The sequence below is a fragment of the Pyrgilauda ruficollis genome, unplaced genomic scaffold (genome assembly GCF_017590135.1).
Source record: "Pyrgilauda ruficollis isolate IOZ18807 unplaced genomic scaffold, ASM1759013v1 scaffold71, whole genome shotgun sequence".
NCBI classification, from domain to species: domain Eukaryota; kingdom Metazoa; phylum Chordata; class Aves; order Passeriformes; family Passeridae; genus Pyrgilauda; species Pyrgilauda ruficollis.
Window position 1 is genome coordinate 2,443,347 of NW_024528933.1, and position 17,886 is coordinate 2,461,232.

Genomic DNA, 17,886 nt, shown 5'->3' on the forward strand with positions numbered 1-17,886 from the left:
TTAGTATATGCAATTTATTTATTCATGGCAAAACTTTCAGTTATACTCTAACTGTACCCACTTACAACTGCACAGCTGCAGAGCATGCAGAAAATTCTCTGACTGCCTTGGCAGCACAACACACAATTTATACAACTATCACTCTAAAGTCTTTTTTAAATTGTTTTTGTATGGATTATATATGAGACTAAATGGCCAGACAAAATAGGCTTATAGCTTCATGAGTTAAATTCCATAAGCCATGTCTCATTCATTTACACTGATTTTAGTCAGTAATACAATACATTGATGCAAGTTATAAATAAACTTTAGCAACAATAGCATGCTATAGAAATTCCATCCTTAATGCTTTCAGTACATATATGCAACTTAGCAACTTTGATTAAGACAACAATAGCAAGTTGTAGCTGAAAAGTCACAAGGACAAAGTCTGTAAACTATTGCAAAGGTTCCCATTATTTTCAGGGGTCTTGGTGGAGATTTTACATTAAGAAAATATGGATGGCGAAGCTTGGAGAGTTGGATTTTTCTGAGCCTTTTCCATTACACATAGGTATATTTTCTCACAATTATCACATGGTATTTTAGGTAATTAAAAGTAAATTGTAGTTCAGTTTAGTTGAACTTTGTTTCTAACAGATCTACAAATTCTCCAAGGAAAATCCAGTGTGCCACCATCATTACATCTGACGTTTGAGCTGTGATAAAACTAGGACGATAATTATCATTTGGCGCAAGAAACAGGATTCCAAGACCCCAAATCAATTCACACATGTTGAATGCAACCACAGGGTTGTAGACATGCTGACTTTACAATATAGCCAGACTTCTAGTTTCCTCCACTTTAATCATTATCTGATGTGTGTAACAATTCCAGCTGCTTCATGTGGACCCTATTTAAATACCAGACTGTAAAAGAGGTGGAAAGAATGTTTCCTTTTTACTCAGTTGGCATCCATGTCCAAATTTGTGGAAGTAATGAGCTCAATATGCACAACAACTACAAGTATATCATTGCCATTGCTAGTACAGAACTGCTTTATTGGGTGGAAAAAGCAACAAAATTAACATCTGTTAATACATATAAGGAGAGAGATAATAGTTCTGAAATAAGACATTGTAGACCCATTCCCACATAGAGCACACCACAATCAGCTAACAGATAAAAGGTAAGAATTTCTAGGCTTTGTGGCATGCATGCAAAACTACCTCAATTTCATATTTGCTACCTATACATTTCCATGTGGATAAGCAATTAACATATGATAATGACAATATTACATGTTTCAATTGTAAAACATTTCTGCTAACTTTTATTTTGAAAGAAAGAAATAATTGTTCGTCAGGCACAGATTTTAAATAAAGTCTGTTTTTCAAAAATTCAAAATACTCAAATGATTAAGCTATTAGTTCTGATACAGAAGAAAGGAGAACCAACATGTCATGAAATCCTGTAGATATTAAACACATATTTCAAAATACGTATCTTAAAATCATATTTTAGGGATAAATCTGTTAAAACTAAGAGTAACCATCTGATGTATGTAAATGTATAAAGCTGAGATTAAATAAAGACTCTTTGACAGTCATCTTGTCTCTAGTAATACCTCCATATCCTTCTGGTAAGCCCTGGTAAGCTTCTGGATTTCATTTTCAGATTCTGTGGCACGTACTCGCTCTTTCTCCCAGCATTGCTGTACATCCTGTAGTTCCATTTTTAAAGTTTCTATTAAAGTCTCTCTGTCTGCACACTTAGTGTGCAGACAGCTTAACTCTTTATTGGCATCAGCCATGGTATCTTGAGCTTCCTGTAAAACAGAGGAATTTAACAGAAAAGCTGGTATAAATTTTACTCTATAAAATGCTACCTTATTCAAGTGTTCATCACCTGAGGAAAGAAACAGTCATATAACCACATGTATTCACAAGATTCCAGGCTAGGTAGACTTTATCTTTCAAGAAGAGAATTTCAAAATTGACAATAGACCTCTTCAACAGCTTGCAACTAGACAGCATTGGAAATCCATCTCTGACAGGTAAAGGCTCCATGATGCAGTAATCTACACGGTACCCTCTATGCCCACAAATGAGATGCAGAACACAGGCATGCAACTTATCCTCTGCAGAGTGTAAAGCTCTCAGACCTATTGAAAAGATACATTATTTTCTTAAGAGAATCCCTGATCTGTTAGGGCTGAGTCTGCAAGCAACATAGCTGCTGTTGTGCATTGTATTCTTTACATGCAAGATAAAAAAAGTGAGGACTCTCTTTAGGGGCTTGACCATGGGAAATAAGTAACCAGAAATGGTCATAAATACATAACCAACACCAAAATCTCACCAGGTAAACACAGAACTTAATGCACAATCCCCTTTGAGCCAAAATATGGTGCAGTTACACTGGATTTCCAGCACCACTAAAATTTGCAAAAGGTCAAACTGAAAGCACTGTTTATTTTTCATAAAATCATAGTTTCATAGACCATAAAATCATACAAAAGACACCACCAAATTCATCAGAAAATGACAAGTTTTATTCCTCTAAATAAAAACATTAAAATATTAAAGCAATTTTAATTTCCTAGTACAAATGCTTTCAGACTCAATCTAGATCTTGATCATCCATACAATATTATTACCAAAAATTTAGAGAGATTGAAAACTGGCATATTGCATAAAAACCAGTACCCTGTGTGTGTAGCAAGCTCAGTTTATGTGTGACGAATACAAGTATCTCTAGGAAAGGGTTGCAAAATTTTTAGGTGACATAAAAAGGTGTTGTAACAGAAGTCCTAAATATTCTGAACATAAATTAGTAAAAAAAGTTAATAACAGGTGACAACACATCATGTGCAAGTATCCATTAATGTGACGATTCAGTGAATGTTACAGAAAAGCACTGCACAAAACATAAAGCAGCATATCCTCAGAAAAAGAATCTGAAAAACGCTGTGTTTACAGACATTCTATTTTGGCAGCAATACAATACAGTGCTAGTTGGGAGATTAAGTTAAAACACTACCTCAGGACTTGCTCGCTCCCTTGGCTATTGATTTAACCAGACAGGACATTACAAAAGTGGTGTCAGCCAAAAGCAGAGAAAAAAAAAATTGTTCCAAAACCAAAGGAAAGAGCTCTCAAGTGTTTTTATCTCAAGTAACTTTTACTCCAAGAAATTTTAGGCCACACACTTTATAGATGCTAAAGACAACTTGATGCATCACATCGATTAACCTTTCTGATAAACACAAAAAAATTAACTAAAGAATTGACATCTTTAATAAAATATATACCTTCATATGCAGAGGTATTTAAATTCTCTTTCCCTTTTCTTGAGAAAAATGGCTAAACAAAAAAGATCACTGATAACAATTTCAATATAAAACAATACCCTGCAAATTTATCAATGTATTTTAATTATTTCAGAAGTTCAATCATTGAAATTATGTACTTTATAGTGGTAACCAGGATAAAGCAGCATGGTTTCACACAAACTTGCGAGGTAAACTAGTTTGCTCAACAGACTACAATGATATAAAGACTTATCCTGATAAGAAAAAAAGATACTTTTAATCCAGAAAGATACCTTTTGCAGAATGTTCATATTTTATGCTAAGTTCATTAAACCATACCTTAAGGTCTTGTCTTAAAGCACACATTTTCTCCTCAGATACTTCAAGTTCTTTTGTCATCTTTTTACACAAAGCCTTCGTTTTCTTAAGCTGCAAAAAATATGAAAGTCAAAGAGGCTTTTACAGAAAGGCTGCAGTGATCTATTCAATATAATATAAAGGAAGAATTTTGTATATCAAAGTAAAAAACCAAAATATACTTCCATTCCTTGAAGAGTTTTTGTACTCCATACAATCTAAATAACAACCATTACAAAACACTACATAACTCCTTTATAATGATTTAAAATAAAGAGTAATGGCAGAATCCCAAATTGAGTCCATTCTTACCTATCCTATTAACTCTCAAAATATCTGACAGAAACACAGATTCTGAAATGCACTTGAAATTGTAGTAAATTATCTGGGGAATGGTTTGAGAAAACAAGTTTTTAAGTCAGTGGCCATTTGCAGAAATTATCCAGCTACAAGCTTGATTCTTTACTGAGCACTGGATAGTACTCACATACTGTAAAAAGCAGCAATGTACCACAGAGGCACAGTGACTTTTAGGGTTAAAAGCAAAAGCAATCTCAGAGGTTGCTTAATATGTACTGAGGTACCATCATGTGTACTATCTTCACTTTGCACTTTCAAAAACAGAAACAATGTACCAAAATAATCTGTATCTCTGTTTATATGATGATACTGCTAATGCCTGACATTTAAGGAGCAACTAAGAAACAGAATATCTAATTTACAAAATTTATGAATTACATTTGTTTATTTTTATATTTCAATGTCAGGAAACTTGGCAGAACCCTTAGAAATAACTACAGTAAATTAAAGAATGCTACTGGAATATTTCTTTTTATTGGTTTACTAGTTTTTTCCCTCTATCCAAACATATTCTGGTTTATGCACTATATGTAAAGTCAGAAGCTAGGTATCTACAAAACACTTCTACACCTTTCTAGTTTGTTAGTTTGTGTGACTACACAAACTAACTAGATCTTTTAATCAAATGTTTAACACAGTAAGTTAAAGATGACACATGACAAGTTTACCAGCAGATTTCACATATACATATAGGTGTACACATACATTAATAAATTCATCAATATGTGGGATCTTGTTGAAAATTTTTTATAAAGAAAACCACTAAAATTTGCTTACTGTTGTGTTGCTTACTAAAACCCTTCCTTATTGTGTATTAAAACATCCTAGTTTTATTGCACAGTGCCCTTCATAGTCCCCTTGTGCATTATTGTATTATTAAAATGTTTTATTATTAAACATATCTCACACATAAAAAGCCAAAAGCAGCATTCTCTGTGGGGGCGGGGGTAATCAAGAAGGACAGAGCACTGCCCTTTCTGTGCACCATGAAGGTGCTCAGTGATCTCTGGCTCCATATGACAACTTCAGGGTCAGTCACACACAGTCCTACTGGGAAGTCTTGTGGCAGGTCATCTGTTGGTCCTGCTCTGCTTGCGATTTATTTTCCTTGACAGTTCATTCTTCTTTCTGTCAGAACACTCTCTTTGCTTTCTTAGAAGCCACCCCCTTGGTCTCCCCACTGCTGTCTCTGGCACAGTTTCACAACAAAGCACATCACTAAGCCAAAGCCTGCTGAGTCGACTTTTCAACTGTGCTGCCTATCACGTGATGCTCCTCCTCCCAAATAACAATTCGCTGTGGGTAATATGTTCCTAGTTACTCTGCAGCTTCCAGACTTGGGTCTCAGAAGAGTTTCATAATGACTATACACATCAGTTCTCTTATCTCGCTGGGAGAAACTTAACAGTGCTTGCTGTTTAAAAAGTATAATTGTTACCATGGTCACTTGTTTTTGTGCCCCTTGAACAAACTCAAAGGTCTTGTGGGAGATCATTCTTTTCCCAATGGAAGGGGCAAAGCTGATATACTTTTCTTTTTTTTATTTTTGCTTTTTAATTTTTTTAACCTGTTGAGCGACTAGCTAGACAGTAGGTTTTGTCTTTTGTTTGTCAAAACAAAAGACAAAACCTAAAAATGAAATAGAGTGCTGGCACCTTTACAATCTCATCACACCTTGACTTTCTGTATTTGCCAGTTTTATTCAAAAAATAATCACAAGTTTGTACAAAAAGTTTCAATGGTGCAGTTAACTTCTTTCTACAGCCTTTAAAGCCACAAATTAATACAACATTTACACCCAAGAGGAGTAATTTAGTCAGACTAGCAAAACACACAAGAAAATAAATGCAAAACTGTAACTTCTAAGTCAGTGGTATAAAAGGATAGTAGGAGTGCATGGAAAACATCTGATTTTTTTCAAGGGTAAGTTTCTCAAAACTGAAATATTTCCATTATTTTCTTAGATAACCTAAAGATGGTATTCTAACAGTCTTATTTTAATTGAAATTATAGCAAAATAGCTGCCAAAGAGAATCCATTGAAAACACTCTACTCAGAAAATTATATCAGTTTTAGAAGTACAAGGGAGCATGACCATTTACACGTCTGACAGCAGTGACTACTGAGGCTCAACCATTGTGTATTTAGGAACACTGCAGTATATGCAGCTGCCCTCTTAGATCATTTTCTTTTAACTAAAATTCTATATATGAACAGCTTGTTATCCTAAATGTTTTTTGAAAATAACCCCAAAAGACTGAACAAGAAATTCAAATTAAACTAGAAAGACAAAAAACTGTTCTCCTTGTCCCCACAAATGTGAAACTTTACTGTAGGGCAAGCTTAGAGAAATAGTAGCAACAGAGATTTTTTCTTCAGGCATACTTGAAGCTGTCTACTCAACATTCCCACTCTTCTGCTGTTTTTTTACAAGCAAAGTGTATGTTCTGCTGCAGGCCAAATGCAATACATATAGTGCCAAACATTGCAAGTGTTACCTCATTAGACGTATCTTCCAGCTTGTTCTGGTAAGCTGTCAAGGTACACCTCAAAGTCTCAACGACAGAGCAGCTCAGAGGTTTATCTTTGTCCTCACAAGCGCCTGAAGGAAAACACAGAACAAAAATTAAGCCTTAAAGCCACAGAGAGAAAATTACTCACCCTGGATGTGAGGTATTAGAATTAGTTAGGGCTTCAGTGACAATACAGAACACTGAAGAGCAGTCTTGTTTGCCATGAGAGATATAGCTGTATAGCCATGCTTTCACAGCAAATATAGCTAAAAGACATCTGTATAAGAGCTTTAATAGAAGATACAGAACTGTAAATTCTGAATTAAATCTATAGCTAATGCATTTGGTACGCAGTCTCACATATTATTTCTACTGTGGTTAAACGTGTGTCATTCAGTCAGACAAGCCAACTTTGAAACCACATAAATATATACTTTAAAAAACATGTTTGAAAGTTAAGAATGCTACACTTTTCCTGACATTATTTTGCTGTTGTGACTAAGCATGCATATAGTAATGCAGTATTTCATTTACTTAAAGCCTTATCAAGCCAAAGATCATATGATTATGTTATGCTTGGAGAGGACTTAATAACATTTTAAATTATCTTGAAAGTTATTCTAAAGGAAATGAAAAAAAGAAAATTATCTATCTGCAGAGTCTTACGTAATGGTACAATTATAAATCCATTATAGACACACTAAATGTATTTATTAAACTTTTAGATTGAGACTTCTGATTTTGTTGCCTTAACTGGGGACATATGAACAAGTCTGACCATTCCAAAGTGCATAGAACAATGTGCCAAAAAAGCAAAACAACACTGCATTGATCAAGAGGTCACAAGATTTCAGCTGATATTCCAAGAACAAACTTTTCTTTTTTCCTAGTGTTACACCACAAGACTAGGTTATTGACAGACCAATCCTCTCAGCATTATTTATATTCTTAAGAAGCATTTATTACTTACTTTGTAGAAAATTATAGTATATAACTTTTAAACAATTTTTAACATGTTCTATAAGCAAAACTATCTTCACCAACTCTAACAGCAGCCTTCTTTTGCAAAAGTGAAAAATCTGTGGGATTTTAAATCCAGGAAGGTTAAATCATAGTAACTCCCAGCACAATTAAACAATGGTAGAGGTGCTGATCACCAGTGTCACTACACAATTTACACAGAGTGGCTTATAAAGTGAAATCAGGTACTAAAGTCTGAGACTTTTCTTTGGCTCTCCATAAAACCTTATTAGAGGAGGCCGCCTACATACTTGCAGGGCATTTTTACAAAATTCTATGTTTAGTGTCATTAATAATTCTACTAAGGCATTGTATAAAAATGATTAAATTCCTCCTGTAGGCTACACATAATACACTAATAGAACTCAGTGGAAAACTTACTTAAGTGCACAAGTCAGAACATATTGCCAACTGCTGTTTACAAAATTCTTTCAATTAGTTAGCCTCTTCTCTCCTGACTTTTGAAAATACCACAAAGTATAAAGTGATGTTCAAGCTGGACTAGGTGTTACAGTCAAATCCCACCTATTCAAAGCAACATATATTTGCAAGACTGCTTTGAGTAACAGGAGCAAGATCAGCTCTACAGCATGCACATCCCAGTGACAGACCTCTGTTCTATCAGCCACTCCATCTACTTACCACAGTTTCTAAAAGTCTGTAGGGTCAGGGAAAAAGCAAGAGTTTCTTAATGACAATTCAGAACCCTGTGAATCCTAGAGATACCCCAAACAGCAGTGTTACACTTAAAACCAACCTAAGAAGAATTCATAAAATCTGACCTCTTTTGAGAAGTTAAGATTTCACATTGAAGAAAGTGACAAGTGTGACCTTACAATAATTTTTATCATATAACCACAGCTATAGCTATGCACAGAGCTCCAGTCCAGTCTTCTCATTTACAAGACCAACCACTCACTACTACCCACTGTATGAACATTCTGCATTGATCTTGTTGCACAAAAAAAATAAACACTATTTTTTCATACTTGTAGCTCTAGCAAAGTGGTAACACACAATTCTCATTCAGTTTAAAACAATACCTATTAAGTCAATCCAAGAGTTATCTTCCATACCACAGTTTTTGTCAAACAGTCTAAATAATGTGTTTTCATATTTTAAGTCCCAACCTGCAATGATGTTATTAATATCATGTTTGCCAAAATTAGAATTTTGCCAGTAAACTTTTCATGCTGTCATTCCTTGCCTTTGCTGTAACCCTATCTCTAGGAGGCTCAATCTGCCAATAGAAATACAGATTCAGCCTACCTGCATTATCTGAAAACAAACCTATAGCTTTAATGCTGTCCAAATGTTGTCTGACTTCATACAACTGTGCGGGAGACATGCAACATATCCAGATACACTCTTTTGTGGCAGAAGCACCATGTCAGCAATGAGATAAAAAACCCAACCCAGTACTTGAAGTGTATGCCCAGTATTGCCCAAGAGTTTGAGGGAAGAATTTGGGGAAAATGCCAAGCTCCATACAAGTCTTACAGAAGTATTCAAGTGAATAAACTCTTAAATCTGCTGTTTCAGACTTTCTGCTAGCTGTACTGGGCCAAGGGTAGGAAAAGAGATCATTTTCTTCATAACAGCTCATAAGGTGCTGCTTTAGATTTTTGACCAAAAGAAGGTGGTGCTAACTCAAAGCACATAACACTCTTAGGACTTTGCACTCATTTCACCTTTTTTTTCAGATTACTACAACCACAATTAATTTTTCCTGAAGAGAAACATTCCTAAGAACATACCCTATTGATGAATAACTGCACAATGTGATAAACTGAAAAGATACAAAGTGAATTCATGCAAATGAATCAATGAGAATAACAATGCTCTAGAAAATGTATAAAGGTCACTGGAAAAGGAGAAAACATGGATTTATGCTTGTTATTTTGACATGTATAAAGAAAGAAAAAATCTTTCTAAAACCATTTAGGTTTTCATCTGTATTGGGTTTGCATGGGCTGGGTTTTGATAGCAGGGGGGCTCCAGGAGTGGCTTCTGTGAGAAGCTGCTAGAAGCTTCCACCATGTCCAGCAGAGCCAATCCCTGGTGGCTCCAAAGATGGATGTGCCACTGGCCAAGTCTGGGCCAATTAGAAATGGTGATTTTGTGATAACAGGTTTAAGAACAAATCAAAACAAATGCTGTGGCGCAATTTTTATTGTCACTACAGAGAAGCAGGAGTGAGAACAAGTGAGAAGAAACAACTCTGCAGACACCAAGTGGAGAAGAAGGGACGGGAGGTGCTCCAGGCACCAGGGCCCACATTTCTCTGCAGCCCATGGTGCAGCCCATGGTGCAGCTGGTGAGGCAGCTGTGCCCCTGCAGCCCATGTAGGGCCACAGGGATGCAGAGATCCACCCGCAGACCATGGAGGAGCCCCGCACTAGAGCAGGCAGATACCTTGGAGGAGGTTGTGATCCTGTGGAAGGCCTGTGGAGAGAGGGCCCCTGCTGCCAAGCTCGAGTAGCCTGTCCTTGGGAGGATTGCACCCCACGGAAGAGTGACCCATGCTGCAGCAGTTTTGGGAGGACTGTTTCTGTGGAATGGACTCCCGTTGCAGCAGTTTGGAGGGAGCTGTTGCTGATGAGATGGACGTAGGAGAAGCTCTCAGTGAACTGTCTCCTGTGGGAGGGACCCAGCGGTGCAGCAGGAGAAGGACGCCTCTCCTGAGTAGCAGGAGAAGCCACGGGGGATGAACTGACTGTAACACCCATTCCCTGTCTCCTTGCAGCTGGATAGGAGGTAGAGCTGGCAAAGGAGGTAGAGGGAGGGATGAGGGAAAGGTGTTTTTTTAAGGGTTTGTTGTACCTTTCTTTATCCTGCTCTGATTTTTTTAGTAATAAGTTCATATCTGTAAGTTAAGCCTGTTTTGCCTATGATGGTATTTGATGAGTGAACTCTCCTGGTCCTAACCATGAACCCTTCATTAAATTTCCTCTCCTCTGTCCAGCTGCATGAGTAAGCAGCTTTCTTGGGTGCCTGGCATTGGCCCGCATCAACTGGGCTGACGACCAATACTATCAATAAAAATATAGTATCATCTTCTCTTTACTGTATAGCCTAATAATCATAGACTGATTAGCACTTGAATTAAGGGGCTGACTGTTTAGTGTTGGATCTTTAATACTGACAAATTTTTAAGTAGATCTCTCAACCCCTTGAGTTCAGTGTTGACCACAAGAACAAGACTTCCCTATCAGCTGTGGCTCATGTAGCCCCTCATCTAGTAATTAGACTACAAAGATATATTTAAGATTTTTACTTTTATTGGCATATAGGTATTCCCATTTCAAATATAATAACAATGATTTTTAAAAAAACTTTAATAAATGCTATTAAATACAAAAAAATAAAAGTACACCACAGTAATAATATAATAAAGCAAAAGCATTAAAAATTAAGTTTCAAATTTAAAAGCACAGCAAATATGTAGAACAAAAGTCTTAGTCAATGTGTATTCTAATATTAAAAAATTGTAATTGACTGTAAAGACTCAGTCAATCCACTGCAAAACTAAATTCTACTATATGCCTCAAGAGCCTCTTCAGCGTTCCTAAAGCTTGAAAAAAAAAGATCTATTTAAATTAGTTTAAAAGTTACCTCAAACAAAGCAAATTAATACTGAAGGTACTGTTATTGAATTTCTAATATTATAGAAACAAGTCAAAGTTGTTCTCAGCAAGGCTTACCATCCAAAAGACAATTGCTGCTTTGGAAATTGCACTTTGGCAGCAGTATCCAGCTCCCCCCAGAGTTATTAAAGTCCTTTTGAGCATGTGCAACTTTGTAAAACTGTGGAAAACCTACAGTCTTAAAGAGTTTTTCAGCCTACAGGTAAACCTACAGGTATTATCATGGTAATCACATTTATAATTACAGAATAAAACTGATACCAGTTCTAAAACAATGAAGCATATAGCCTATGCAAGGATATCAAGGCATCACTGAATCCAAGCTCGCCTTTTAAGGACAAGAGAAATCGCAAGAAGTTGTTTCTTTATTGAAATTCAGTATCAACAGGCCCTAAAAAAAAAAACCTCTTTGTGAAGATACAAAAACCTGCATCTTCATTTAAAAGTATTTTTAGCAACCCATTTGTGTCTATTGTTGCTAAAAAGTGCAAAAACATATCATAATATACATAAAACAAACCCATTTGCTCTGTAAGCTCCATTTTACTTGTTTTCTTCCAGTTTACTTTCACTATAAATTTTCACTTTGTGTTGAGTATGCAATTTTTCTAACAGGAATTAAGTTTTAAATTAAGGTTTTTAAAAGAGTTCCATTTTCAGCTTTAAATAAATCACTAGCTTGATGTTAAAGTTCAGCTTGTTTATGTTAGCCACTATTTCAAATTTCTAACCAGGCAGCAATTTGTTAAGTCTGATACAATAATTATATATAAATCCAGGTAGCAGAGTGACAACCACTGAATTACAATTAATTTTAATGAAAAAGGGAAATATTGTATCAGATTAAATGAATGCAACATAGTATGTGTCCACAATCAACTGTGAAAAGTATTGTGTTGCATCATGTGTCCTACACAACCTTTTTGAATATATGACCTTTAAGTTGCTGAAGGTTGCCTCAGAATTTGGCTCAGTTCAGGCAAAACATCTGTTCCCTTTGCAGGTATACTGTAAGGACTTTTTTCTCAGTTGGATTTAGAGCACAGCAAGTGAGCCCTTTTCTGACCGATCATATACACCCCAGCATTTGTAAATCAAGCTCTGGGCTGACAACAGCAGGTCCACAATCCGTCACCCTTTCTCAGCTAGCAAGGCCATTTGACTGCTGTGAGAACTGCTCTTATCATGTCATCAAATCAAAGCATGTTGAGAAGAGGGAATGCAAGAGGCATCTGCAGAATTCCCACAATGTAGTGACTTTGGAACATTGACAGATGCATCTGTCATTTTATACCTTCAACTAACCTGCTGTCCGCTGGCCTGACATAGCAAAGCTGTCCAAGAGTAACTCCAGCTCTCTCATGTTGTTTTCATACGTCTCTGTTAGAAAGACCTGGTGTTTCTTGGCCTTTATTTGACAGAAGGAACAGACAAGACAAGAGAGGGTGGGGAAAAAACATATTAAAATAAGTAAACAGAAGAAACACACATCACAATTATATACTTTCCCCTTTTAAAATTTAAATTTCTGCTGTATTTCTTTTTACGTCTTTTCTTGAGCCAAGAGACCTAACATGACGTAACAAATAAGAACCTTGTAACACACAACATAAAATAAAGGATTTCAAAAGCAAAACAAAAGACGATTGTATAAAAACTTAGTCTTCATCTTCTTCTGCTTTAGAAGTATCTTAATGGACATTAAATTCTATGCAAGCAGTGAAATCTATTGTTACATCCTGCAAGGGCATCCAGAAAGACACCCAACTACTGGCAGACAGGCTAGCAATCCATGATTTGGCATTCAGTCAAATCCCACACCTATTCTCATTGCAAACCTGCCTACTTCAATTGTTAATATGCTCCATGCTAGATAGGGATTTTTTCAATATCAAAACCTCATCCTCAGGCATGGAACATAAAGCTATAGAGTTCTTAGCCCCTATCACTGAATTTTCTTAAAGAAAGCTATTCACTAAGTGCAGTCTATTCTTCAAATCAAGACAGCAAATTTTTCGAGGTCAGAAAAGTTCTACAGCAGATTTTTTAAATCACTACAATAGAAAGACTATACCAAATCATTCCTTCAATTTATATCCCATAACTTGCAGTTTTCAAAGACATGCATCTATAATTCCAGACAAGACCAAGGTCCTTTTGAGTATATGGAATTTTGGCTTCTCAAGGAAATGTATGATTTTAACTGCTGACTGACAAAAAAAAAAAGTAAATATATCTCAGAAACTTAGAAAACTTAAAAGCAGCAAAAAAAAAAAAAAGAAAAAAAAAAAGTGAACACCAGACACCCCTACCCCCAAACCCAACTCAAGAGGAAACTAGATTTAAGTAACTTGACAATTGTATTATGACAAAGGTTACAGTCAAAGATGACTCATGGTCAAGGTCCCATGACTTTTAACTGCTCAATTTATTTCTAAATTCTAAATTGTAACACATATTTGTGTAATTTCCATTTTTACTTGGTAATGGAAAGTTAACCTTTTTTACTGAGCAAAATTCTACCGTTTTCTATCACATCTAGAGACTGTAGCTTTAGTTATGCTTCAATGCATGTCAAAGAATCTAGGCAATTTCTTATGTGTGGGAAACATCCTCCCCAGAAAAACTGCTACATACTGGTAGCATATAACTGTCAGGATTAAAAAAAATAAAAAAAACCCAAAAAAAAACAAAAAAAAAAAAAAACCAACAAAAAAAAAAAAAAACCAAAAAAAAAAAAAAAACCAAGAAATGCATTTAATTCTCTGCAGTGTTCTTCACTATTCAGTTTAAATATTTTATAAATTTGCTTTACTCTTTCAATTTTAATTATATGTACTGTATATCAGCTAATATATTATTCATATGTGTATTTCAGTGTTAGGTCCCCTGAAGCATTTACACTCTTTTCCTTATGTGAGAGTTTGTACTACACTTCATAAAGAATTTCCAAATCACTTCTATATATTGGAAAATAACCAATGTTTAATTCCTTCTCCATAAAATTATCTATATAAATAGAACTTGTAAATGCTAAGATCCAGTAAAATATTTTATGGAATTAAAGGACAATAAAGTAATTTACTCTAGTGTACTGGCATCATATCAGAGACCTCACAAATTAAAAATAAGGAAATATAATAATATGAAAACATCACAATAAAATAAATATTCTTTTTACATAAAATACTTCAGCACAGAGAAGGTGAGACTAAATCTTCCCAGAAAAACATTTTTCTATGGAAAAGTAAAGTGTGAGAATTTTTTTCAACCTTCTTATCCAATTTTTCCATTTTGTTTAGTTAATTTACTACAATTTAGTCAGTGTATTCTAGTCTATTCAGCCTTCACCACTTCTCTATACTTTATTTGCTAACTGCATCTATACGTCCAAAGTCAATTTTAGTCCCTTTTTCAACAGCAATATAGATCAAAATATAGATCAAAAGGAAATTACTTAGACTAGCCAGTCTCTCTACACTTGAACACAAAATATTTAGTATCTTTCCTTCCTAATTTCTATTTTCAATTGCTGTCCCCATTATCAGAAATTTAAGGAAAAAACTGCTGTAAATTACACAGCTAAAAATCCAGGCATAGTCCAAAAGGATCTATTATTGATCTGATTTCTTATGTCTCACTGACAGGTATCTAATAAGAATGTATACAGTCATAAAATCTTGAATTTAAGCTGACAGGACCTGTGGAGGTCATCTGGTCCCACTCCCCACTCACAGCACAGCATGGTCGAAGTTAGGTTAGGCAGCTCTGAACCTTGTTCAGTCAAGTCTTGAGTATCCTCAAAGATGACATTTCAACAAACCCTCCAGGCAACCTGTTCCAATATCTCACAATTTGCATTGTGAAGTTTTTTGTTTTCCCCTTACAGGTAATTATAACTTTCCTGTTTTCTCTTCTACTTCTAATGCACAGATTTAAGGAGAGTGTACCTCCATCTTCTCCACAAGCACCCACTTGAGAGTTTACAGCAGTAGCTATTATCTCCTTAGTTTTCTTCAGTCTGAACAAACACAGGGAGTATGCATAATGCTTTACTTTGAAAAGGAAAATGGAGTATATGAGTATAGCATCAAACACAATCAATTGCAGCTGACAGATTCAGCTGTTCCAGGAGATGTGATTACAATCCTTCTCAACAACTCCATCCATCAACATGTTTAGCCATTCCTGTAGAACTACTGGAAAAGTACGGGTGCAATTGTTTCCTAGGTTATTTCAAAAGGGAAATCAGTTGACAAGAAAACTGCTAAAGCCTTTACATAAGGAGTTTGCTTCACAAACCACATTAGTAAACAGGTGGAAGAATATTTGTAAACTCAATTAAAATTTATAAGTCTTCTGCTGACTTTGTTGACTTTCTGTACATCAGAATGGACCATTCTTGACCTAGACAGTGATCCTTGAAAACAACCTTGAAAATCTAAGGCGAGGTCTTTATGGATATGCCAGGGACTCCTGACTAAATTCAAGTACTAACAGGAAGCATAAAGAAGCATTTTTCATTGAAAATACTGTAAACTCCAATGAGGAGAAAATCTTTTTTCCAAATACTTTCTATGCTTATCTAAGGATAACTTGAACTATTCCAAAAACCAACTGCTTATAAAATTCTTCCATTCACTGTCAGACTTGTGTTAATCTTCCAGAAAGGTATTTTTAATTATCTGGACAAGTTCCTACTACCTTGGTTGTAGAAATACTTTCCTTAACTACCAGTATTTCATTTTTTTTCCTGTTCCCATAAAGAAATGATGTCCCATTGTTTTTGCAGCATTTTGCAAAAGCCACAGTTGACTAAAATAAATGTGAACTCTATACACAGTTCCAAGATAGCCCACAGAATCTGATGCTGCAAATGTGCATCTGTATCTCAAGTTCAATAACTTTTAGAAAATAAACATGTGGGCAGGACTTTGAGGCCTTACCTTAACAAAACCACTGCAGTAGTAAGCAGGGAGTTGGGGTCCAGCTGTACAATGAACTGCCTTAATTCCTGAGGAATTTTCTCTACTTTGTCTACAGTCACAAGAGGTTCCTGGGGAGGCTCTCTTGCACATGGACTAATTAACCCACCCAGTCTGTAGTACAAATTCCAATTGGTAATGGCAGAGTAAGAGCCAAATCCAGAACTATCCACATAGCCACCAAGGAGCAGCATGTTCAGATACACCTTGAAAAGTGCATATGTAAATTCTTTACAAAAGTTTCAGAATGTTTACCAGGCATGACCTTGGGGGCAGCAAATCAAAGCATTTACAGAAATACGAAAGACTGCTCCACAGTTCACAAAACACAGGCTTTACTCAAGTGATGCTCGGTAAAGCAGAAAAGTAGCAAAAATTTTTCAGCCAACAGGCATAAATTGTATTATAAAAAAACAAAAAAAAAACCAAACAATCACTGACAAACTCTCTCCTTGGGCTTCTATTTATTTTTGCTCAAGTTATCAAACTATTGAATACTTCTTTTATTTTCTTATATCAGCTGGAATATTCAAAAATCTCTAGAAGTCTGGCCACATGTAAGTTAAATACAATCTCTCAAGAAATTTAGTATCTCTGTCTTACAAATTAATCTAAAATGCTCAAGTTTTACTGAAATCCTTCTTGTGCCTCCCATAAAAAGAGATTTGTAACAACTTTTGCTGGGAAAAAATGTTATGAAGTATCTCCTTGGGTTTTGGGGTTTATTTTTTCTCCAAGTCAGAGAATATTTTTTGAGAACTGCACCTTTCAATTTTAGATACCTATCTTCCAACACCAGGACATCACAGTTTGAGTGACCTCTGCACTTCCCCAATAAATTTAAAAAATGGTTTGTTTGCAGTAGATCATTTAAGCATATGCTTCAGAGTAACTAGTCTTCCTACATTAGGACAATAATAGAAGTAACAGCTGGGAAGAAAAACTCTCCCCCTATGTTAAGGCAAGTTAAAAAAACAATCAATGTAAAACAACACAACAGCTAATGCACAAAATTAATGAAGAGTGTGTATCAGGACTGGGAATTTTTTTTTTTTTTTTTTTTGAAAGAAACTGTCCACATTAAATTGCCTAGATGACATTTACATGTTTGCCACTGTGTACCAGTTTCTACTCCACAGAAGTTGTAGAACAGAATTATAATCCTCAGGGTGCTTCATGGTCTGTTAAGTCAATACCTAGGCAACTTCTGCTAAAGAACAATGCTTAATGTGTATATCCTAGAACTAGACTCTCAAATATTTCTGTTCTGACATTCAGTGTATGAGAACCTACAAGGTGTTTATGGACAGCTAAGATGCAAACAGAGCATGACTTCAGGCATGGCTGTAAGAGAAAGATTTACATGCCATGGGGAGAAAGACAAGCTGTGTGCAATCTATTACACAACTTATATACAAATTATGCTAGTTCTAACAGAATCTGTTAAAAGGGGTGGAAATAAATACACCTTCGAAATCAAAGGAATTTATACTAAAATACAATATTTTAATTATTTCACTTTCCTAATATGCATTCTGATGAACTGTCAAATTTCCCAAATTTGAATTTGCATTTCTCATAAAATAAAGGTTTAACATCTCCTGCTTGTCCCATGCCAAAATCATCCACAATTAGGTAGTAGAAATGTAAATATCCTGAGTAACTTAAAACTCCTAAAGATATCTCTTATTCTTTCCATGGGACAGGAATA

At 35.4% G+C, this 17,886-nt stretch overlaps 1 protein-coding gene across 1 annotated transcript in view; it reads right to left on the reverse strand.

The window, feature by feature from the left end:
• The window catches only part of CCDC171 (coiled-coil domain containing 171), a 142,412-nt gene that overhangs the window by 88,565 nt on the left and 35,961 nt on the right, over positions 1 to 17,886 (reverse strand). Inside the window, 4 exon segments of the mRNA XM_041485557.1 lie at positions 1,608 to 1,808; positions 3,633 to 3,722; positions 6,509 to 6,612; positions 12,496 to 12,598. Of these exon segments, the coding sequence (XP_041341491.1) occupies positions 1,608 to 1,808; positions 3,633 to 3,722; positions 6,509 to 6,612; positions 12,496 to 12,598 (498 nt within the window).